The sequence below is a fragment of the Ixodes scapularis genome, unplaced genomic scaffold, assembly GCF_016920785.2.
Source record: "Ixodes scapularis isolate PalLabHiFi unplaced genomic scaffold, ASM1692078v2 PGA_scaffold6__148_contigs__length_123643588, whole genome shotgun sequence".
Taxonomy (NCBI): Eukaryota; Metazoa; Arthropoda; class Arachnida; order Ixodida; family Ixodidae; genus Ixodes; species Ixodes scapularis.
Genome location: NW_024609881.1, coordinates 21,917,365 through 21,942,591, shown reverse-complemented (window position 1 = coordinate 21,942,591; position 25,227 = coordinate 21,917,365). Strand labels below are relative to the sequence as shown.

At 49.4% G+C, this 25,227-nt stretch overlaps 1 protein-coding gene across 1 annotated transcript in view; it reads right to left on the bottom strand.

The window, feature by feature from the left end:
- The window catches only part of LOC8033311 (fatty acid synthase), an 80,430-nt gene extending 57,428 nt beyond the window's left edge, over positions 1–23,002 (bottom strand). The window contains exons 1-2 of the mRNA XM_040221177.3: positions 22,707–23,002; positions 1,662–1,800 (exon numbers count right to left, since the gene is read on the bottom strand). Of these exons, the coding sequence (XP_040077111.1) occupies positions 1,662–1,794 (133 nt within the window). The 5' untranslated portion in view covers positions 1,795–1,800; positions 22,707–23,002. The remainder of the gene's footprint in view (positions 1–1,661; positions 1,801–22,706) is intronic.
- Positions 23,003–25,227: the final 2,225 nt, after the last annotated feature.

Below are 25,227 nucleotides of genomic sequence, written 5' to 3'. Positions count from 1 at the left end.
TTCAAAGCCCTTCGTTAATTTGGTTGCGTAGAAGGGTCGAGTAACATCTTCTCCATCACGAAACAGCTACGAAATGCGCGAGGGTGGTTGAAAAAAATTATCCGCACGCCGGTGTAAACTTTCGTTGGCCGCACTGTGTTTGCACTGTCTTTCTACGAGGTCGAGCTCTGTCCAGTCCGTATACAGGTTTGAACGTGTTGCGTCCGCACAGGCGCCTGTCAAAATGGCTGGTTCTTTCGCCGTATTAAGAATTGGATAGTGTCCTCACAAGCAACCCCATTCTTAGACCACGTCTTATGTCTAACTACGTACGTGAACAATCCTTCGAGCTCTCACTACACTGTGCTTAGTGTCCTATCGAACGTGGTTAGCACGAGTCCTACGATTCTCGTTAGTTTACTGCCCTGCGTGAGTATGCCGAACTTTCATTGCGCTTTATTTTATGCTTGGCGAGTTTTATGGGTCCCAATTATTGTGCAATGTCATAATTAGCTTAATACTCAATTGCAAAATAAAATACACACACGTAAGATTTTTATCAATTTTACTCTATCTTTTAATTTTGTATTTCCATGCTTACATAGAATTATTTATTTAGTATTTCCTCATTCATTTTCCGGCCCTCGAGACTGACACAGATCCTGAAATGCGGAGACCCCTGATCTGGATGATCGTCGTGCAACAGCAGTACGAGGCTGTGTCTCCGACGCGTAAATAAGTCTAAGTTTGCTATATACGAGCAGTATTAGAGCCTCCGTTTTTGTTTTTTTACACGTCGGGAAGGTGGAGGGGCAAGCAGCTTTATTCCGAAGACGATCATCCATGGGAGCTAGAGAGCGCGATTCTCAAACCGGGCATGATTGCTGGAAGTTGCGAGTAGCTGCCCCACTTGCGATTGGCCACAGAATACAAGACCTGCACACGAGCCACCGTTTCTATCGTCTGGGGCTACCTCTGGTGCCGACATTAATTCGAGACTTTAAAAGTGTCGACGAAAAAAAAAAAAAGTGTTTAAATGAATAGAACCATTCTTCAAGGGCGCCGCCATCTTGAATTGTCGTCACTTCCGGTATGGGCGAAAACATTGTTTTGCCGTCGCCACGCCAGTAGAAAACACTTAGGATATAAGCGCTACAGTTACACATTATCGTTTTGCCTCCCCCTTATTTTTTTTTTACTAGTTGCAGGTTGAAACGTCTTAGTATTTTTTGGTCGCCCATACCGGACATGCCTATTAGGTGGCTGGGGGACGAGGGTACACGGAAAAGGTCTATACAAAAGAAGGACGGACGGACAGTGTCGGCTACAAAGACCGATGCCGACGTTTGAGCATCCACGATTCCGTCCGATATACGAGTGACAGTGGATGTTAATTTGCGAATCGGCAGAAGTTGCGATAATCCACCAGAGGTTTGGGGTTTGGAAAGATTTTGATTCAAATAAATTCTACAGCCAGAAGGTGGATAATTGTTCCAATCACACTCCTATATTTCGTATATTTTTTTCTCGTAAGTTGGGGGCTGCTTTCACCGAGTTATGCTTTGGCGCTATCCTGCCGTTGGGGCCTGGCAGTGGCTCCGTGGCCCGTCAAGCAGTTTTGCCGGGGAGACACTGTTGGGAGACGAGCCCGGAGCACGAGCGGATTGTTCGTCGCGACGTACCTCTGGGCCAGCGTGCCTCGTCGTCGGTGACCATGTCGACGCCATCGTAGAGCTTCTTCCGAAACTCGGCCAGATGGTTGGCCTGGGGAAAGTAGGCCGAGAAGCCCGTGATCACCACGTCTTCGTCCGCCATTGTGTTCTGCAAAGAGGAAAGACCCGCCGGTGAGCAGACCGTACAGAGAGCAAGTAGCCCAAAACATTGCGTCCCTGGAGCATCGGAAGGCAAGATACTATAGTCTTTTTTGCGCTATTGTATATGTTTTACCAAGGCAAGAAGGGACACGCCAACCAACATCGACAGCGCGATGACGAGGCAGGTGGCTCTAATTACCGCGCCTTGTTTGTCTACCTTCTTGTTCTTGTCCGTGTCCTTGCGCTGTTTTAATCTTTAATCATGAAATACCAACTAGCCCAAACTTCTACTTTAGTCTAATTACCGCCCGTTGCAAAGGTTATAGCCTTTTACATCCATCCATGCATCCATCGAGCAGCCGAGTGGGCGCTTTCAATGCTCGAGATCGGGGGAAGGAAAAGCAGGTGGACGCACGCAGAGGGTATAAACAAACGCAGGAGGTGCGCAAAGGGTAGACGAAGTTGCGCGTCGTGTCCGGCGTGACGGAAGCAGGCCGCTTCACACAGCAGCGTAACAGCTTAACAGACTGGCGCCATCGATCGGCCATCCCCGGAACAATTCCAGCCTGCGTAGATATCACTTTCTACACATCATTCGTTCGCCGTGGGCTCGAGGTAATTACGTCGCGAGCGACTGTTTCTCCTAGATAGTGCCAAGATTTAATCTCGCAAACATCGAAAAACCCTCGAGCTGAAGAATTCGGAAAAAAAAAAAGGGGGGGGGGGGGGGGGGGAGCTTTCCCCTTTTCCACTTTGGCACAGCGAACGCTGGAAGGGACGTCACGCCCTCTCCAGCGTGTGCTTTGCTGAAGTGGGAAAAGGTGGGAGGAGCTTTCACTTTACCGACTATGGACGGAAGTATCAGTTCCCGATAGACGGCATCCGTGTGCTAGTGTGCGGTTACGAGAGAACGCGAATGTAGTGAACCAGCGTGAAGACCGAAAGCAAGACCGAGCAGTGAGCATCCACGATGATCCCGAACATCGAGAGAAGTCTTCGAGCGCGCGGAGGACAGGAAAGACAAGGTGAAGTTTTTTGCCTCGTTCGTGTCCAGTCGCACCGCTTCAGTAGGGATACGTACACACTCGCTTAATTATCCATTCTGATAAATTAAATGTTTAACACTCAGTAATAAAAATAAACTTTTTTTTCCCCTCTTTTTGCTATAAAGAGTAGTTTGGCGTTTCGCATTAAACGAGAAATGAGGACATGGAGCGATCGGAATAGACCCTATGCAATGTTACTCAACCATCAAGGAGAATGCAGGGATAGGTGTTCCACGCGCCACACACGCACGCCTTCCCCGTATAAAAGATTCGAAGTAAAGAGCCAAAATAAAGCGTTGACAAACGCGCGTGTAAGATGCGATTTGTTTTAGGTATTTGCTTTAGAAAAGTTACTACTGCTGAGGCCAGCACGTGCGGCGCGTGGAATACCAATCCGTGCATTGCCCTTGATGCTTGGGTAATATAGCAATAGGTCTATTTGCGGGAAATCTTGGCACCCGCATCAGCAATAAAACCAAAACAACAATAAAATGTACGAAGCTCGGATTTGCCTTTTCGCTCGATGTTATCGCGGGTTCCGTGAGCCTTCGCGTCATTTCCAAACCGGGGCAGCTATGGCGAAAAGAACGGGGACAAAACGAGCCCGCAAATAGAAGAGAGAAAAAAAAGGAGGCCATTGTTTCGGCGAGTTGTCAGCCGCGAACACGGTACATCCTGGGCCACGTGTCACAATACTCGCGAATGCATATTGGTTCGTTCGCTCCACCGACCCATCAATGTGCCGTGCTGCATAGCGACCCGGCATGCGCAGCAAGCGGCGCCGCGCGCACCTCTTCAACCCCTTTATGTCCTGGGAAAAGTGGCGCCACTCGTTGTTGTGGAAATGCTCGAGACAGGTGCCGCGCGCCACTTCCGCGAAGAGCATGGCGTCCGAAATCTAGCTGACGCACCTTGCGCTACTTTTAAAACAAGAAGGGGCTTTAGCACGTATATGCACTCAGCGCTATCTGCCATCATACACACCGGTAGGAGTGTGGGTATTCCTACCAAATAAAATGAAAGAAGAAAACAAAACATTTTGGGAACAAACTGCTTTGCTCCGTTTCAGGAAAGTGCGCCAACAGAAGATTCCATGGAAAGCAATCCAAGGTCGCGTGTTACGTGACCTTGGAAAGGGAGTGGAGGGGCGTGCTACGTTCGAAGAGCTGGCTTGGTTGAGATGGCTCGTCCGTCTCAGTCGGATGGAAGGGAGCCAAGGCGGGGATTGCAGAAATCATACTAATTAGTTAAAGAATGAACTAAAATTCAATTAAGTTTTAATTTGTAAAAATACGCATATCATTCCAATGAAAAACTCGCGTCATTGAAAACAACCTAAATCAGGCAAGCGGTTCCGTATTTGAGTTAAAAAAGGCTTAAAATCGTCTTCATTTCGCCTCCAGGACCGCGAATTTTGAGATTTTTTTATTCTCAATTCGCGTGCAGCAGAAAATCCTTTTTAAAGTACCGTTGAAGAGGCCCCCTTCCCGGAGCGTGACGCCACACCCAGAGTTTTCGGAATCTTCCCTCTAGCGCCTCTTCAGCGCCTATCAATCAAAGATAGATCGATGCACGCGCACTCGCGCTAGTTTCAAAAAAAAAAAGGTCAGAAAAAGAAGTCACGACTGGTGTCAGTCTTTCTCAAGTTTGATATGCAGATTCACGGGATAAAAATAATCTAAAAACATCTAACTTGTTTCTTTTTTTTATTTTCAAGAATCTTGAGTGCACTGAAGTTTCCAGTCGTGCAGAGGGCACAAAACTGGCGACGCGAAAGAGCGGGCAAGACTATCATCGGCGTGTTTGCGTCCACAGCCTCCGCCTTTCGCGAGGAGTGCTGGAGCTCCGAAAGTTGAAATGAATACGGTCACCGACGGCGACGACGCACCCCTGGAAAGAAATGGCCGGGTTCCGCCTTCCCGGAGGGCGGATTGCGGGCTCGCTCGGACCATTCCGAAATCAGAAGGAAGCATCGCGGACAGTGCACTGCGGAGGCCGTGTTCCGGATCAACGCAAAATAAAGATCCATTTCCCTACCGTTTCTATTCTAGGAAATCTTTCGGCAGGAGTGGCGCCTCCCGTAGGAGGACTATCGGGCCGGGAAACTCGAGGAAGAAAAGGACGAGAAAGAGGGGGGAGAAGCTTCTTTTTGTACGGGCACGAAGCCGCAATGGGCAACACAAGCGAGTCTGCGGGATCCGGGTCACTGTAGCTCGATGGTGCCACGCCCGCGCTTCTTCACACCAAGGACCACTCAAATCGGGAATCCGAAAAAAAAAGGTTGGGTTCGCTCGGACAGGATGGCCCGTGGTTCGTAGATCGCTCCGTTGCCCGCGCGGGGGAAAAACTGCGGATCCGTTTTGCTGGCTGGGCGCAGGAGCATTGATGCGCCTCGTTATAATTACGTACTGAATGAATCCCAAAAACTTCCTTTCAACGTGACTTGGCAAACAGCGAACATCCCTCGGACCGATCAGAGCTATGGAAGCACTTGACAATTACAGGGGCGAGAGCAACTCCCTCCTCGCCCTCCTTTGTGTGCGTCACGTCGCTTTTGTGTCCCTAGAAACCCGGCACTCAAAAATTGTGAAAAAAAGACAAAAAAAAAAAAAAAGAAAACGGCTTTCCTTCTATATATATGTATATATATATATCTTCTTTTTTTTTTTTTCCGCCGGCATACTTTCGAAAAATAAATGTTTTAAGAAAATCGGCAGCGACCATCATCTGCCGAGTCTGATAAAGCGTAGAACGCAGTACTATTTAAAAGAGCGATCGTTTAGTTTTGTTTATCAAAGAGTCGTCCGCAGGGAGCCAAAAACGCGCGTATATTAATTGACTTCGAGTGACGTCAATTTTCTAGCGAAACTTGGGGGGCAGCAAATGCACCCACGGGCAGAGATATTTTTGAAAGCCCTCCAGGTTTTCAATACTACTCGGTGTCGTCCAGGGTGGTGCCGGTCGGTGGTTGGTTGGGGTCCCCCCCTTGGGACGGCAGGCAGGGCACAACAAACGTCCCTGCGGGTAAACCGCGTCACGGGATGCCCGTCGTGACGTCAACGGCTTACGCAACCCCAATGCCTATTACGCATCGTACGCAAACTTTATCCACCCGAGATAAACATCGGCTGAGCATTCTTTTTTTTTTCTCTTCTCGGATTCTCTTTCGAACGACTCGAAGCCATGTCCTGGATTTCCCTGCGGCGTTCTGGAGGGGCGGCGTTGCCCCTGTATGCTAAAAGACCACCTTATCGCCGCGGGCTTGGCATCGGCGTCAAGAGCCCGTCGGAGGGTGAGGGAGGGGCTACTCGCGAGGATTCCCCCCCTTCACTAGAGACCATTTCATCGGTTTTCTTTTTCTCAGGATTTTTATCCTCACGATCATTCTAAACATAGCGCCGCGCAAAAGACGTCTTTTCAAGATCACTTCTGCGCGACGGAGCGCCAAGGTCGACCTCGAGAGAGACCAGCCTCTGCGCAATAGCCGGGGACTGCTTTCGACCTCCTTTCATCTTCACGAACCGATCACGTGAGGCCAAACCCAACTCGTAGGCCTTTTCTCCCCCAAAACATCCTTCGTACCATAAAGGAAAAAAAAGTTCTCCCGTCTTTATTTTTTTTAGAGACGCAGTTTTTAAATTTTCAAGGGTTATGGGTCTCGCCAGGGTCCCTCAACCTACGCAGGACGACGGTACTCTTTGTCGCTCCCTGCGTCGACGGCGGCAGAAGACACCACGAGATCCGAAATGGCGGCGAAGTTGAAGCGCTCTTCCATCAGCTTGGATGGAACTACAGATGGAACAAAAAGCGAAGCAAGATGGAGGCATCGAGGCACCGTGCACCAGATACTCCGGCCAGGAGTACCGGAATATCTCGAGAAGCTCGTGGAGAAGCGAACAAGAGCAATACACCTTTTGCTTCATTACCCAAGCACCAGGGCGCATGCTACAAGCTCCAGTAACCATTGTACTCAGGAAAGGCTACAAGCGCGAGCTCCTCGCTCTAGGGCACATCTCGGCGGCACAAGCTCTCGTGCGTCAAGAGCAGCTGCCAACGCTATGAGCTCGCGCTTATAGCCTTCGCTGCGATACAACATAAGGTGAAACGGAGTATACAACTGTAGTTACACGCACTGCACGTGCTGGCGTCTGCAGCAGTGACTGTTCCAACTCAAAGACCTAAAACAAACGGCATCTTGCGCGCGCATTCGTCAACGCCTTATGTTGGTTATTTGCTTCGGTGTAATTTAGCGAAAGGTCTATTCCGGTACCCTGATTGGCGAGTTTTCACACGCATCGCCCGATTTATGGCGGCGCCAATCACCGAGGGGTGTTTACCGAGGCCTCGGGACTCCTCGCTGCCCCCGTAAACCATGTAGACCAGGTGAAGTTCGTGAAAACGCGCCAACCAGAGTGCCGAAATGGGCCCTGTTGACTTGACAAGTTTTTTCCGAATACGCGGCCGGCCGGGAGGGAATAGCGCGCGACTCCCAGCGACAGGCGGCTACCGAATCTCGGCGCTCGGTCGGCATCTGACATCGAGCCGAGCAGCGCGGGGTGAAGGTCACCACGGAAGGCTCATCGAACCGCGTATGGCACACGGCCACATCTCGACCGCCTCATCAAGGCCTGTCCAGACAGGCTACTAGAAGAATCGTCAGGCCACACGACTCCTGCGAAAATCGTCGAAATTCAAGCGTCCTTACTTTTTTTCTTGGGCCCTACCATCATAAAGGATGCAAAATAAAATTATTATTATTATTATTATTATATAGTCGTCGGTTGAATGTCTGTTTGGACAGCGGCCAAGCCAAATTCACGACTTTCCTCCTCCACTTTTCTTTAACGTCAGTGCTCGTCAGACTTGACGTCCCACGCCACCTGATGCCCGTCTGTCTCCCGCGGCTCACGAAGTCGCCGACCTTGCTACCGCCGTCACTTCGGCAGGAAGGCCGAAGAGGTCCGGTTTCGGGTGGGTTTGGGACATTCCTGCGTCGAAGCGCGCGTTTCGGCCGCCCTGGCTCAGCTTTCTTTGTCAAAATCCACGTTCGTAGCTCGAAATACATAAATTAAGCGCAGTGCGCAACAGTGAGACTTTTAGTTGTATGTAGAAGCACTGAGAACTTAAGAATATATCATTTATTTTATTCAACTCCAAACCAACCAGCTTTGTTGGGAACAAGAGCCGCGGGAATTCGATCCAATCCAGAGAACTGCTGGAAGATGACACGACACGACGCGCGCACGCCTGGCTTGCCCCCTCACACTCTAATCTTCCCTTTCCCGTTTTCGGGAGTTCCCTAGCGTTGGAGGCCTTGAGCGATTGACCGACAGCCAACAGAGCGTGTGAGTGGCTCTCCGCACCCAGGTGATGAGCAGAGCAAGGCCGCCGTGGAGGAAGCGAGGGGGAGATTTGACAGAGGGAAGTTTCCCTCCGGCAGATTTGACGGGGGGAAGTTTCCCCCCGACGACCGGAAGCGGAGCGCCGCACGATTTGCCGGAGTCGTGAGTTTTGTAGTATCCTGTTTGGACACCCCGTGTCCAAGCAGGATACTACAAAACACACGAATCCGGCAAATCGTGTAACGCTTGTCCAAACAGGATACTACAAAACACACGACTCCACCAAATCGTGCGGCGCTCCGCTTCCGGCAGCCGGGGGGAAATTTCCCCCTGTCAAATCTGTCGGAAGGAAACTTCCCCCCGTCAAATATCCCCTTCGCTTCCTCCACGGAGGCCTTGCTCTGCTCACCACCTGGGTCCGGAGAGCCACTCACACGCTCTGTTGGCTGTCGGTCAATCGCTCCAGGCCTCCGCCGCTTTGGAAGTCCCGAAAACGGGAAAGGGAAGACTCGTGTGTGAGGGGGCAAGCCAGGCGAGCGCTCGTCGTGACTCCAACGTCGTGTCATCTTCCAGCAGTTCTGTGGATTGGATCGGATACCCGCGGCTCTTGTTCCCAACGTTCATCGTATGGACAAACAAACCTGGCTGGTTTGGAGTTTAATAAAATAAATGATATATTCTTAAGTTCTCAGTGCTTCTACATACAACTAAAAGTCTCACTGTTGCGCACTGCACTTTATTTTATTTGTATTTTTTTTTCGAGCGAAGAACGTGGATTTCGACAAAGAAAGCCGAGTCGGGGCGGCCGAAACGCGCGCTTCGACGCAGGAATCTCCCAAATCCCCCGAAGCCGGACCTCTTCGGCCTTCCTGCCGAGGTGACTGCGATAGCAAGGTTGGAGCTTCGTCGTCGTCGTCAGCGTTGTAAACGAACATGGGGGGAGGGGGGGGGGGGAGGGGGGGGGCGGAGTGAGCCGCGGGAGGTAAACCAACACAGACAGGCATCAGGCACGCCATTGGCAGGTGGCGTGTGGCGTCAAGTCTGACGAGCACTGACGTCAAAGAAAAGTGGGGGAGGCGAGGAGGAAAGTCGTGAATTTGGCTTGGCCGGTGTCCAAACAGACAGACGACCGACGACTCCCGGACGCTTAAATTTTCACGGTTTTTGCAGGATTCGGTGAGGCCTGACGATCTTTCTAGTAGCCTGTTTGGACAGGCCTTCAGAAGCCACGCGCTACTAAATAAAGCGACGCTGTTGTCTAGCGGGAAGTTACAACTCCGTTAAAGGGGCACTCCGGCGATTTGTTTTAGCTACATCCAACTATTGGCGACTCCAGCGAAATCGACGCCGCGTAGCGGCAACGCCGAGAAGCTCAAGAGAGGAGGCTGTTTCAACTCTGCCGTCCACTATCGCTGCTTGGTTCTCGTATGCAGCATAGAAACAAACATCTTTCCCCTAATTATTTTCTATGCTTCCGCCGTGTCATTTCTACGCACATATTAGAATAAGGTGATTTCTACCGCCTAAAAATCGCTTTGCTATCCTATGCAACACCGATTTTACGCTGTAGTGCAAGAAATTTATGGTGGCCCGCGTGCTGAACGACAAAAACGACCTCCTTTCGTCGGCCATTTTGCGTGACCATGCGCGCCCCCTATAGTTCCCTGGAGTCGCGAATACTCTGTCCCACTAAAACCGTGCAGTACAGCCCAAAGCCAGAGGGGAGAGAGCGTGTCCGAACCTTTTCAATAGGAAAAGGAGGAGCAGGAGAGAGGCTGGGTCCCCCGCTCGTCCTTTCCGTCCAAGTTGAAGAGGTCGGGACACGCTCTCTCCCCTCTAGCTTTGGGCTGTACTGCACGGTTTGGGCGAGACGGAGTACGATAACTATACATTTCCGAATCACAGAAAATTTCCTATCGCGAAATTTAGTGGTTATTAGGGAGCTTTCGTACATCGTTTTCCCGCTCCGCTAGGCTCTCCGCGACGAAGACGTTGCTTGTGCGCCTGCGCGCCGCTGGCCTTCACTCCAGAGTACCGGATGTTGTAGCAGGTTGCGGAGAGCGTTGCGGGACGGAAGAAACGATCTACGGAAACTCCCTATTGCAAAATTGGCGAGAGAAAAATGATGCCAAAACCAAGATTCAAATATACCCGCGGTATTCAAACCCGACGTTCCTACAGAATTACGCTGTGTATATATATATATATATATATATATATATATATATATATATAGACCACGCCTACACCCCGGAACCCCTCCCAAAACAATGTAACGCACACACACACAATCAATCAATCAATCAATCATGGACTGCTTTGATTTGTGCCATCTATGTACAGCTAGTCATGCGAAGGAACACGAACAAGGTGTCCGGGAGCAGTGACCATCATCTTCAACCGCATCCATCATCGTTATCCGAGGCGCCGAGCGTCGCCGCTGATCGACACTTTCCCCGAGTCTCGCTGCCAAAGGCCGCGACGAAATGAGGAAAGAGAGCCTTTCTCTTTATCGTCCGACTACCGCCCAAAGGCGTGTATGTGGCAACACATACGAGATTAAAACACAAAAAGAACATGCCAGAGATCAAGCCGCTTTTGTGTCGCTAAAGCGAAAGACATCTCTCGGTAGGAAGACATTCGCACTCTCGGATCGGCAAATCGGTTCCTGCAACAGACGCCATCGAGACGACAGCTCGTTTATAAGGACTCCCTTCCCGGTGGGAGCAAACGCCACTTTTACACCCTCCGGAAGCTCCTCGCTGGAATTATGACACGCAGCAGTAGCTAAAGCGTGATGGGTTCAATAAACATCTCGTGCGAGGGTGGGAGAAATGTCTGTTCCGTTCTTGTTCGCAATATTTATATCGATTTTTTACATAATTAAGATGTAAATTGATCGTATATAATTTCTCTATCTTGAGGTCTTTGCTAGACTGCACATTATGTTTTTTTTTTTTTTTGCTGCTGCTGTGGAAAGAGATTTTTTTTTTCTTTTTCTCCTTTTAAAAACTGAAGATAAATAAAGAGTTTCAGTTTGAGCTTATGTTTCAGCTTAAAAACAAACATTTTGACCAAATAATATTTTTGCGCACTATAAACGGAATTTAGGTTGAGGCAGCTGGGCTGCTCTAGACCCCGCCCATAACAAAAGGCGCTTAGTTGGCTAAGCTCCGTTTCTCTGTTCTTATTGGTTGGAGAGATGATTGACGCGTGGAATATATAGCCCGTTGCAAAACTGTTTCCCCTGCCATGGCAGTCTTTTATTCCACATGTTTCAAAAAAAAAAAAAAGAAGCAAAGTTAGTTTTTTTATATATTTTTTTATTTCTTTCGGTGCCGTTGATGCATTCAAAGCACAGGTCGCAGTTGGATGCCATGTCGGAAGGCATGCAATTTTTTTTTCTTTTCTTTTCTCCCTCTCTTGGTGGGTTTAGCTTTGGTGGATTACCACTATGAAATAAAGTTCCAGCGTGAAATTTGTGTATTACTCTTACACGCACTGAATCGAAAAGCTTGTGGTATCGCTAAAAGCCCGGGAAGGGAAAGGAGAAGAGACGCGACACAATATTTCACATTCTAGTGCGTCGCGATTAATTGATGATAGACGTTCAATCATTCAAGGGACACGCGAACGCTTTAAGTCGAATCTTGCTATTGAGGGCATATTGTTCGTTGGGCTTTAGTCAATAAAGAGGATCAGTTCTAAAAGGCTAGATGTCCAAGTAAACTCACAGCAATAGAAATACACGCTCTTGAGCTTGATCGCGCTACACCGCCGACCTTCGACGCCTGCGGCGCTCCATCTTTCTCTTTTTGTTTTCGGCAGAAGTTCGCCAAATAAACGTTTAGTTTCCGTTCATTCGTGGCCTCATCATCCGTCATTCGTCACAATATGCAACGCTGTGCAACGCTTTCTAACGCGTGTCGAACGTTCTTCGCAACCAAGCTCATGCGTGAATCTCGTATAAAAATGTTTGCCTAAATGTCAATCAGTCACGCGGCGTTCAACGTGCGCCCGTGTGGCATGTTTAGACACTGCGTACCACGCAGAGATAAAGGCTACTTTTCGTAAGGAGAGGCTAGAGCCTGCTTCGCGCACTTGCGACTGTCTCGTGACCTCTTGCGACGAGGCAATACACTGGCAAACTTGCGCCATCTGTGATGTGCTCCTGTAACTGCATTTAACCTGAGCGAAGGTTGTGCGGTGTTTGGGAGATCACGTAGGGTCTATGAGAAACGGTCGTTTCTAATACTGTCAAAAGATTTTTCAAACCAATAGCGACGGGCGAATAAGAAAAAAATGAAACACTAAAAAATCGCGAGTGTTCTACGGCTAGCCGATAGATGGCTCTAGTGTGTTCTGTCGTCTTAAGAGACCACAAGGGGTCGCACTCGGTCATAAGCAGCCGCACGTGTGGAAGGACTATCAAGGGGAAAGAACCGCCGTGTAAGCCATTCATCGTTCACTTCATTTGCTCATCTCCCACTCTCATAGTTAAAGAGAAAAAAAAAAAAAAAGCCTAAAAAGAAGCTTCCGAAGAAACGAAACCCAAGATCGTGCAACTTCCACACCGCCGTCAACGTTTCCTATTTTTTTGTTTTTCGAGAGTAGAATTGCAGCCCGCGTTGCGCGAGTCTGGCGGGACGGGGCGGCCAATGAAATTCGAGTAGGACTAATCGGAGCAGTTCCCGAGAACTTCCGAGATATGTCAGGACTGGGCACACGCAGCGTCCGTGCGCGCGGGTTTAAGTTGCTGCGGTGCTGTACCGCAGCTGTCGGCCACGTGCATGCAGGCACTTCGGCTCACGCGAAACCGATTTCTGAGCACGCGCAGCGGCCACACCTGCAAGGGGGGTAAACTCGGGCTTCCTTGCGATCGCGCATTCGCACTACACATCTTCGCCTCCGGAGAAACAGGCTATGTCTAGAGCCCTGCATATCCGCGGATTATACGCGGATTATCCGCGGATACCCGCAGTAAACCGGCGGATGCGGATAAAAATTAGACGGATTTTGGCGGATTGCGGATCGGATGCGGATGTCAGGGGCTGCGGATGCGGAAATCCGAGGATCTATATCGAAATTCTTGCTCGGTGGCATTCAGTTCGTCGACTGACGTTTCATCTACAGATCGTTTCGTCGACATCCGACGTTTCATCGGAAGTCTTCCCGTGTTCGTTCCATCGAAAAACCTGACACGTTTCGTCGCACTCAACCCTGCTATTTTCGTAACGAACTTTTTGCATCTCGCCTGGATTACAGGGGAGGGGGGGGGGGGGGGGGGGGGGTTGAGTATGGTTTGGTTAAGCTCGCCTTAGTGAATCGCGCGCTAGCTTCTAGCGGCTTAGTGAAGAAATGCGTTGTCAACAAAACGTCGCAGGGGCATGTGCCCACAAAACGTACAGTGTCGACGAACCGTGTGTCCATGAAATGTATGTGCATGAAAAGTTGTCCTCGAAATGTATTTCCACAAAACGCGTTTCAAAAAACAATAGGGATCCTAAGAAAGATCTGATTCTCACTGAAGGTCGCTTGTTAGTGTGTTGCCCCTCGTCAAAAATGCTATCTATAGAAAAAGTAAGGATTGCAGGGCATTAATCCTCACGAGAAAGCTAGTAGATTGGCAGAGAAAAAGCGGGACCTTCGTGCGGGCAAAGAAAACCTCAAACGTACAAATCACAAGAAAGCAGATGAAATGTCCCCCTCTCCGCAAAGAGTAGTGTGGTCATGATTCCAAATACAAAAGAAGTGCCTCGACACCCTTTTTGTGCAGTTCTTCTGGGCAAAGTGTCGCGGACTCCTAGGATGATCACATAACTGAGACAATTCTTCCTTCGACGCGGAGTGTCTCGGAAGGCTGATCGCTTTTAACGTAAGTAGGATGAAACTGATAATGATAAAATGACACCCCCTTTGAATGGTGACCCGAAGATTTCTTTGTACAAAGATAAGCAAACAACTTAAAAAATGATTTTTGTATTTTTTTTTTTCCATTCTCGTTTGATGTTATGATATACAATGAATGCCTGGATTGTGAGTCGGATCTAGTTCCACATTCTGCGGATCCGGTTTGGATACGGATGCAAAGTATGCGGATGCAGATTGGATACGGATACAATAATGTAAAAAGTTTGCGGATACGGTTCAGATGCGGATACAAAGTCTGCGGATCCGGATAATCAAACGTATCCACGCAGGGCTCTAACTATGTCATAGGAGGTCTGCGAGGGGCTGCAAGGAGGATGAAGAGGTGCAGAAAATCCGAGCGAGCATCGCACGACGGAGTGGCTTATGTAGTTGAGTTGGCGGCGGAGTCTTTCGCGTACGTGTTGGCCAGCTTCCGGGGCCCATCGAACAGACGGCAAGGGAAGAGAAAAGGGACAAGAAAGGCACACTGCAAGCTCAATGGGGCTGGCCGTCGTCGCTTCCCCGGAATGAGGAAGGGAGCGCTCACTCCGAAAGGGACGACGGACATACTGAATGCCCAGGTCCTCTCGGGTTCCGGGGATAAGCGAACGTCGGTGACGTGGACGTGGGTGCCGTACGCTTGCGTGTTCACGCTCTGAACGCTTAGTCTTACACGGAAAATACAACAGTATCGCTGCCAAAGGCGCAGTCGAATAGTACACGTCACAATGCAACGGAGTGTATATAAAGTGGAGTCTCGTTTAAAACCTCCTCCTCCCCCCCCCCCTTAAAAAAAAAAAGAAGAAAAAAAAAACATTCATAATTTGAGTTGCTTACCACAACGAAGCATTTGGCCAGCTCGTCCCCGGAAATGTTGTCCGTTTTAACCGGCAAGTAATGGAGTTTTAGTAGATTGTTGCAACCCCTCTGATAGGCCCGACAACAATACGATGCACGCATGCGCAAAAGCAGCGGCGGACCATCGGCTATCGTTATCGGAACGATCCAAATACGTAATTTTGTACATACATTCAGAAATAATTGCATTAAAGGGGCGATGCAACAATTTTTGTACTTTGCGAAAATACCGCTTAGAACGGATCCCTGACATTAATGACCTATGAAGCACGCGTTCGTTTTTCACCCTACGCAATAGAAGTCCCAGAAAAAAATTAAAGAAAAACGAGTAGCGTTCACCCCCTCAACTCGAAGCCAGAACAAGCGGCCACGTGATCTGGAGCCGATTATATGTCGCCAATGTAGATCATAGCCACGCGCTGGGGTTGGCAAAGCACAGGGCACGCGCTGAGTTCCAGATATTGTTATGGCTCGGCTACTGTCGTCGTTGCAGCGATTGGACACGGGCCACTACCCGAATGCTTCTCGAGCTAGCAATTATCACGAGCCCAAATTGAGTGCCCACGCAATGCTCGGGTCCAATCTATGAACAGCATTCAAATATCGTCATATGGGTGTACCGCGATCCCCACGTTACGTCATGAAATTTTACAAAGGAGAGATTGAATGAAAATGATCGCTTTTGTCCTTGAAATTACACCGCAATAAAGGAGTTTTTTGGCCAATGGCGTTGCGTGTGAGTATCCTTGACTCCCACTAGTGCCAGTAAGCTCGTGCATAGTGAAAAAACATTCCAACTAAATATCGTTGCACAGCTCCTTTAAGTAGGGGATGGTCGTCAAAAAGCAAGGTTATGGTCGTCGATAAGCAGGTTGCGTACGCAGAGAAACGTTTCGAGCCTGATAGGCCCTTCGGCAGTCTTTGAACCTCTAACTGTCTGCACGCTTATTATTCGAATATAATAGTGCGTTTTTTTTGCAACTACGTCATTGGACACATCGAATATAATAGCGCGTTTGTGGCAACTAGGTCATTGGACACTTCGGGTGAATATCCGTATAAAAAGCGTGCAGACATTTCCAGGTTCTCCCAGATGGGACTCGCAATTTCCGCACCGACGCCAACGGCCAATCACAGCCAAGCGTAGCGTGCGCAATTTAGACTGGGCGTAAATAAATATCACTTCACGCGCAAGCCTCCCATCCCAAAGAGACACGAGGCGTAGGTAGAAGTGTCGCGAACCGGCCGAGGTTCGAGTTCGACCAAATTCGACTTTTTCGAACTTTTAGTGGAAAGTTCGACGAACCTTGTATTGAGGTTCGACTCGTGTGCGCATGCGCGACAGGCTGGCCTGTTGACTTTGGATTGAATGGTAATGGCTAAGAGATTGATTAAGAGCCGCGCTGATTGGTTATTTCAGTAAATACAGTACACAAAAATAACTTATTAACTTCTTCAGTGATTAGAATTAGTTTCTTTTAATTGCAGTTGTTCACAAAATAGAAATAACCCTTTGCATAAAAAAAAAAAAAAAAAAAAAAAATTACTTAAACTTAGACATGCTTGCATCAAGGTCTGGCGACACTGTCGACAAAGTCGAACCGATCGAATCTGGTGAAAAGGTCGAAGTCGAACCCCGAACATTCGACCTAAAATCCGGTTCGACAAAAGATTGCGACACCCCTAGGCGTAGGTCTGCCTAAAGTCCCTCGATCAACGCTTTGTGGAGTAGCGACAGCGATCGAGGCGCCGACTCGCTCTCCCATTGGTCCGTGACCGCGTTCCGTTTCCGGTTAGGAAGAACATGGCGGATTTGACTCTACCTCACTTTCGAGTAACGGTTTGGTAGCTCGGCGTTCGAAATCCTACCAGCGTCCAACGTTGTTCTATCTGGATTGTCACGTGACACGACCCGCCGGAGTAACTGGGAAGATTTCGAACACAGCCACGGTGGGGCGAGTTAGGGAAGAACACGGTGAACCGCGCGCTAGCAGACGACACGAGCAAAAGGAGCAGGACTTGCCGCCTCTTCGCAGAGCGTTCATCTCGCGATCTTAGGTCTGACAGGGCAGACTTATGACTATAAAAACGGCGGCGACCGCAAGAATAAACTATGCATTGCAGAACGCTACTTCTCCGCCGAAACCAGATGCCAAAGCTTGAGAATTAATCGTTATCTCCTTCAAAAGTTTTAATTTAGAGTCCGAGATTTTCATTGTTAGAACGGTTACCTTTGAAACGTCGGTGTCTGGTTCGGGTTGCTAGGGTTACATATGGGCGGAGAATACTCGTTTGGTTAATCCGTAGACCTTTTTAAATTCTTTTTTTTTTTTCGATGAAAACTACATTAAGTATTTCTAGGGACACCACATATTTATAGTATATTAGACTGTACGAATAAACCTCCACCAGACATTTTTCATTAGGCTCGTTGCGTGCATTGCGGTACATCCCAAGGGAAACTGAGAACGCACACTGGCGCGAGTTACCGCCCACCCGTACGGAGGGTTCAGCCGTACTTATTCATCCAACTACATCGTTGGCCGGAAGACTGCAGGCTTCGCTACGCGCACCTGGCAATATTTTAAACTGACGGCCACAGTAAACAAAAGAAGCGGTGCAACAATACTCAATTAGAATCTGTTTTTGTTTTTTTTCATTTACTTTACAGGAATTTATTACACTACGTATACTTTGTTTCAGATGAAAGGGGTACTCCGGCGTTTCCTTTATAGCCCCCGATTTGCCTGAAAATTTGTCAAACACACCAAAAAACGTCGCTGAAATAGTAACCCAAATACTGGGCCAAAATAATTTCTCTCGCGAAGTGACTGAATTTACAATTTTGATCCTCACCGTGTTTTTCAAAGTGAAAGTCTGTAGTAAAAACAGCGAAAAAGTGACTTCAGCGGGAGGTAGAGGTTCCCTCTTTCGATTGTAAACTTTGTTCGCAACTAATTACAAGCAGTTTCGTGCTGTCGAAGGAATAGTTTCCAAGCTCGCTTCAGCACCCGCTCAGCGCATAGTCAATTTTCAGAGAGTTCGCTTGACCCGCAAGCCTGCCTCCTACTGACGTCACAACACCGAAAACCGCGGGTATATCTGAATGCTTGTTTTCACATCACTTCAACTCGCCGATTTCACAATACCTATTCTGAATCATTTTGCGATACTACGTAACATACAGGAAAGGGTAAAGGCCGGTGACCCCGAAAATGTAGTTAGTTGGGGTAGCTCAAAAAAATCGCAAGGTACACATGTTAAAGGCATACTTCAACGAAATTTGAAATATATCCGCCGTGTTCAAAAATAGGTTGAATATGATCCACAATATCCGTAAATGACAATCGCATTTTTGTGTTTTGAGTCTGATGGCTGTATTTGTCGCCATAAACGGCCCACTCTGGCAAGCGCTCGGAGAACAGCCAGCGGAGACCACGTGACATCCAGCGCAATCGCGACGTAGTTCGTCTCGGGACGAGCAAAGCTACGGCGAGGCTGACCTCGAGAGGACGAGCGCATAAAATGCCGAAATTCGGCATTCTATTTTTCGGCGCTTATTTTTCCAAAGAAGCAGTATCCCATAGGACACAAGAATATCCTGTTAACAAAGACACGTAAAGGAATTTTAAAACGAATTATTCAATTAGCAAAGAGCACCTGGTGGTTGGCGCTAACGCCTCGTTTGTAATGAGCGTCTAGGAACCTTGGCAGGTAGGGACGACCTTTGTCTCGCCTCCGGCCACCACGAGAGAAGGGGGGAAGGCGGAACTCCCCTCTTCCCGAGAATCCCTTTTGTGTGTCGCAGAAGTCACTATCGTCCCTGTACAAGATTATGGAAGATTAACCCGTCACTCAAAATTCGTAGAAAAGCAGCCGCTTCGGTGGCCGGGACGACTACGACATCCTGTCAACGTCAGCCTCTCCGCAGCTTTGCTCGTCCCGAGACGAACTACGTCACGATTGCGATGGATGTCACGTGCTCTCCGCTGGCTGTTCTCCGAGCGCTTGCCCGAGTGGGCCGTTTACAACGAAAACTATAGCCGCCAGGCTCAAATTACAAAGGTGCTATTCTCATTTACGGATATTGTGGATCATATTCAACTTATTTTTGAACGCGACAGGTATATTTCAGATTTCGTTGAAGTATCCATTTAAGTTGAGACGTAGCCAACGCTACGAAGTGACGGGGACCAATCAAGCAATCTGGTCTCTCATCAGTATATACGATAAATTTAGCCAGAGCAATATAAATTCTAGCCTGGGGTCTACAATTGCCACACCACGCACTAGTGATACACGACCGCACGCCGGTACTATGTTCATCCAGATGGCAGGGGTGGGTATCAAAGCCCCTGGGTTCTGCAGCCCGAGCTTTGGATCCACGCGGTCCGATCGCTCTCACACGCTCGGCCACCGATCCCATCCACCATCCCACCCCCATGTCTGGAACAGACATGTTAACATTCGAACAATATATCGTACGTACTACACGATGCAGCGTTATCCGAAAAGAATTTATTTGAGAACGATCTCAAATAACACAGTCACAGTCGACGACAGTCACATCTTGACGATCGGACGGAATCCGAGATGATTTCGTTTTGGGGCACGTTTTGGGGAGGGATTCCTTTTTCACAACCGCACCAAGGCAAAGAAACAAACGCGACTGACTCGTTTCTCACCCCGTACTATTTTTGGAGATGACTAAGGATTCTACGTGGATTATCTCTGGGAGGGGGGAGAACAATGTTCGCAAAATCGCGTCGAGGGTCGTTCGACGTCCTTCACCTCCTTCGTTTCCCGTGAATGTCGAGCAGAAAAGCTTGAATGGCAGGCACTTTCCAGCCTTATTTCTCGCAATGGAAGATAACACAAAAAGGGTACGCAGCACGCATAAAAAAAATGAAGTGGAAACTTTCAAGAAGGGCGACAAAACGTCGAATGCAAAAACGTAGGTAGAGAACCCCGCTGAGCGAGTCTTCACAGTCCCAGAGAGTGGCAGAAAATTTCTAGCTGATAGAGGGCGCGAGAGTCGCACCAGCCGCATCAGCATCAGCAACATGGCGGCGGCCTAGGAGCATTTTTTGGAAAGGTGTCGGGGAATCCAGTCCAAGCGGTATGAAGTACGCAACTCGTGGCACCTTATTTGATTTACACGGTTCGCGGCTCTTGTCGCCGGTGACCATGCAAACCACTGCGCCACGCCTCGGCCTGCAGCGCAGGTTCCGTCTCGTGCTTGCTGCATCACGCACGACGGAAAAGCCCTTGCGCAGTTTCTTGACGGAGAACCGCACACGTCAAAGGACACAGCGCGCCTGTTGCCTTCATTGTGTCGAGCACAAAGTTTCCAGAAAACTCCGTGGATAGAATTCCATGGCCAAGCGCGTAGAACGGCGTCAGAGGGGGCAGTCTTTTTTTATTTATTTCTATATTTTCTTTCTTTGACATCGAGCTAGCGCTTTCCTTGAAGGAAAAAGCCGCAGTCATTGTTATCATTTTTCCGCAGAGCCAGCCAACACAGTGCGTAACCATTGTTGTTTTTGTGCCCCTCTCCTCGTGCGTGACTATGATTTTTCTTGACAAGTCTGACGTCTGACTTCTCCAAAAAAAGGGACGAACAAAAAGGATAAAGAAGGCAAGCTAAGAGGCCGATATTCCACACTACTGCGCGTCGATTGCCACTTGCGCATTAAAACTATTTCGCAGCCATTTCGCCGGCTACTCCCCTTTGAATCGGGCAGTGACTTGCGCCCTTTAGCCAGGATTTTTTTTTTTTTTTTGGTTATTGCTTTCGTTTTTTTTTTTTTTTTACTTGACATTAAATAGTGTCTAAGCCAATAACGCCAAGGCGAGCACGTACTGGCACCTAGCGGAAACCACAGGAAGAAATTTGGTGGGCATGGAACGAACGACCTTGAAACCTCGGTTGCAGAGATGTGCATCCCGAGGGTTTATAATAACGGCTGCCGGACGGACTACTGCGCTTATTAAGCTAAAGGGTACGTACATATCTCGAAGGCAGTTCCGCGAAATGGCGCGAAATTATACACCCCAGGAGCTAGGGGAACGCAGACACATGAGCTCAGAAACATCGCGGCCAAACTTTCCGAGGAGCGAAGAAGCGTCACATGAGCGAATTCGAAATTGTATTTCCCGAAGGCTATCCAGTCGAAGCAACTATAACGCATATGATTTTTTTTTTTTTGTATTACTTTTTCCCGAAACTTTCGCAGCCTTCTTTTAGTTGCATAAACATTTTTACACCAGCTGCGTATTAAGACGGTCTTCGATCAATATCAACTTCCGCCTCATGCTTCGAACTTTTTTTTTTTCTCGTCTGTGAAAAGTTTGCAACAGGGAAACTTAGCTGCAGGAGCCGGCAGACTTGACAGAATGACGTACTCCCGTGCAAACATTGTATTAGCGCAAGAACATCCGATGCGTGTCGCTGCATGACGTCTTGCGACCAATGGGCACACCCGAGCTTGTCGCAATTTAATAAGTTTTTTTTTTTATGTGGTTGGGTAAAAGTTAATAGGGAGTAGACATGACAACGAAAAGGGGGGGGGGGGGGGGGGGGCATTCGACTGCTGGGCCCGTTCGCCTAGAGGCGAGTTTTGTCAAGAGTCTATTTTGCCCTCCATGTGGGTGAGCAATGTGTCCCGATCCCCAGCGGACTATTTTCGTATTGCGGAGGGCCACTGAGTGGCGGTGATGAGGCTGCTGGAACCACTACAACTCCGCGTCTGCTGCTGGAGATTGCACTTACAGGCTAGAATGCCCAGAGGCTCGTAGTCGCTAGATTTTCTCTTTATCAAACGATTCCAGTGACGTCATAATGGCGCGCATGCACACTGTGAAGCTAATTGGCACAATTAGTACTAATTAAGGACGAAAGCTCGAGGCGCTTATGGCTTCATTTATGCTTTTGCCATTGTTTAAACTAGACAATACCCAAAACCAACGGCAGAAAACCTCCTTGTGTGTGTCTATGCGTTGTTTTCTTGGCAAAAAACTTTTTTTTTTTTGGTGGGAGGGGGGGGGGGGGGGGTTATCGCACTGTTACTTTGGGCAAGACGATACTCTTCCTACCATAACATAGGTACACGTTTGAGGACACCGTCGATGCGGGAGAGAAGAAGCTAATCGCCGTGGTAGGCACTGCGAGCAGACGACGTGAATTTCAGCAAACGCGATCGAAATTAGCAGACGCAGCGACCTCGCTCTGACGATCGAGCGTCTGCTCCCCCAAGAAAGGGTTAGGAAGCCGAGCGCAGAAAAGAAAAAAAGAAAACTAAAACCAGCGGCAGCGAGCAGAGACGCTGGTGGGCTGACGGAAGTGAAGGCCTGGCGTGATCCAGTGCCCCCGCGGCTCGGAGGAGAGGCAGCAGCGACCGTGAACCAGAAACTTCCGCGACGGTGGCCCCGAACTCGCCGGCCGCCCGAAATTCGCCGGGCCTCTCCTCCGGTCAGCGCTACGTCGACGACCGCCCAGCCTCGCATCCCTTTCAAACGAAATAATACGAAGCGACCCAACCGGCCCACGTCAACTTCGACCGGCGTTCTTTGCGCGCCGGGGACGACCAGCGTCCATTTGTCTTCGCACTACTCCGGGTTGGCCTCGTTCTCGTTCGTTTTTATCCCGTATGTAGATTGTCACGGCGTCTTTTCTGAACCTATTTTGTTCGCGGATCTCGCACGAGCCGCGTAATGTCGGCGGTGCCGCCGAGCGACTGCTCGCTCTGCACGCTCACCTGTACTTGGGTGTCTTCCGGTGTTCCGTGGTAGTTTCCTCGTGCTAGGTCCGCATATATGGCTCAAGTTGGAGGCTGTCTCGTCGCCGCCGTGCGGGTTTTTCTTTTCGATATTCCTGGGGATTCTTGCGACGGCGGCTGTGGACCCCAATCCCGTTCGACGGAACAAGTGTGGAATGAATGAGAAGTGCTGCGCGCAGACGACGGCTTTTCACAGACGTCTGCAGCGGAGAGGAGGCGACGCGGAGATGAGAGCAGCGGAGGGTAGTGGCCCGAGCCTGCGGAGTGCAGCGAGAGGAACACCTGCCCTCCCTTCCCTCCCCACTCGGGGCTCGTCGGGTGATATGAGACCACGTGGGCTCAGCCAATGGCGACGGGCGCTCGCGCTCGCCAGAGAGGTCACGTGGGAGGCCGTCACGTGACAAACCGGCTGCAATGGCGTCGTCTGCTGCTGCTTGTCGGGCCGTCGGTTTCGATCCCTCGCGTGCGGCGGTCGTGTTCTTCCGAGCTACGTATCTAATCGGGTGCTGCGTGGATCGCGGCCACGCGAGCCGGGTTCAAAACGTCGCGCCACGGGTAACGCCACGGCCGGCGGCGGGTTCGCGCCGGGTTCCTTTTTTTAATTTTCCTGGAGGACGGGCGAGCGGGCGCCGTGCATTCAACCCGCTCCGAGCGCGCGCATTCGGCCTTGGAGAGGGGCCACCTGTGAGCGCGTCATGGGATGCGTCCGATGACGTCGACGACGCGTCCTGGTGACGTCACTTTGTGTTCTTTCCCGCTTCATGATCGCCTGTCGCGCGAGTCGCTCGCGTGTTCCCTGCGGCGAGGCAGCGCGCGTTTTTGCGGTTTGCTCAACGTGGTTTTTTTTTTTGCTCGATCGTTATCTCGATGCTCTCGCTCCGATACGAGCTTCACTGGAATGGTTTATTTCTTTTATTTTTTTTTTCTGCTTTTGCCGGCTCTTGTTTCCAAGTTCGTCCGCACTCGGGGATATTTCATGTTACTCAATTAATGAATAATCGCCCTCGAGCATAACCCTGATTTCCTACTTTTGACTCACGTGACGATGAGCGTCGTAAGTGTCCGGCCGTGCGCTTTCGTCGACGTCAACAACTGATCCTCCTATCAAACCAACTTGCGACAGCAACAGAAAAAAAAAAAAAAAAAAAAAAGAAATACGAGTATTTGCCTTTTGGTACGATGCGAGAGAACCTTAGAAGTTTTGGGCAAAAGTTCCTAACGGTAGATTTTTGGGACTTAATTTTCCTACTTTTCGCACGGGTCACGACTGCCCCACTTGGCTGTCGTGCTTTTACGTTGCTTTTTTTTTTGCGCGAAATGGACGTGTTTCTTAGCGTCCTTCTGTACACGTGCGCGCAATTCACGGCGCGTGTTTACAGGAAGAAAGGATTTCTCTGCACTCCTCCGTCTCGTAGCAACGTTGCAGTGTGCAAACAGGGTAGCGCGGGGGTGTCGCGACTCCTGATAACGGGGGAAGCATTCTAGCGAACCGACTTGGCTGGCTAGGAATGACTTTGAACGCTTTTGCTGTATCCGCAGTGAAAACAAAGTGTTGATTTTGAGTCATCGAATCAATCGGGTATATATCCTTTTTAAATACGATATATTTCATTGTTTCGTTTATTAATATCAGATCTGTTTCAGTTAAAGAGCAACTCCGGTCGAAAACGCAACCAAATTAAACGACTCGTATCGCTTTAGTGGCACGAAATTTGATCACAGCCCAAATATTACGTCAAAGGGAAGCCGCGTACTCCTCTAAAACCGATTTTAAATGTGCGACCAGCTACTTTTAGCGGACGGACGGTGAGCGGGTTAGCGTTTAGTCAAGCAACACTGGCGCAGCACCCTTGTCACGTCACGTCGAGGCCGTACGGCGGATGAACAGTGACAATAATAGTCCCCGGAGAAGGGGAACAGAGGACAAACACAGTGACTGGTGCGCGACCGAAAAAAATCCGCCTGGTCCTGGTATCGAACAAGGGACGTCTCCATTTCCAGTGGAGCGCTCTACCAACTGAGTTCACCAGGAGTTAGACGTCAGTAGAGCAAACGGGTTTTATCAGCTGCCATCAGTCCAACTCCAAGAAGGGTGAACGGCAGCTGATAAAACCCGTTGGCTCTACTGACGTCTAACCCCTGGTTAGCTCAGTTGGTAGAGCGCTCCACTTGTAATGGAGAGGTCCCTGGTTCGATACCAGGACCGGGCGGATTTCTTCGGCCGCGCACCAGACACCTACCTGTGTTTGGAGGTTTGCGTTGGTCCTTTGTTCCCGCTCTCCAGGGATCATTATTGTCATAATGTGTAGCTCGCTTGCACCCTCGCATTAATCACGATGGATGGATGGATGTTAATGGCTATTCCCTTTGTAACGGGCGGTAGCTTGCGCCACCTAGCCTAAGTCTAAAATGACTATCAGGGTTGCCATCCCTCTAGCAGAAAGTTTCGGTTTCGCCTTGGACGCCCGAAACCAAACCTTGAGTCAAGATATTTATAAAC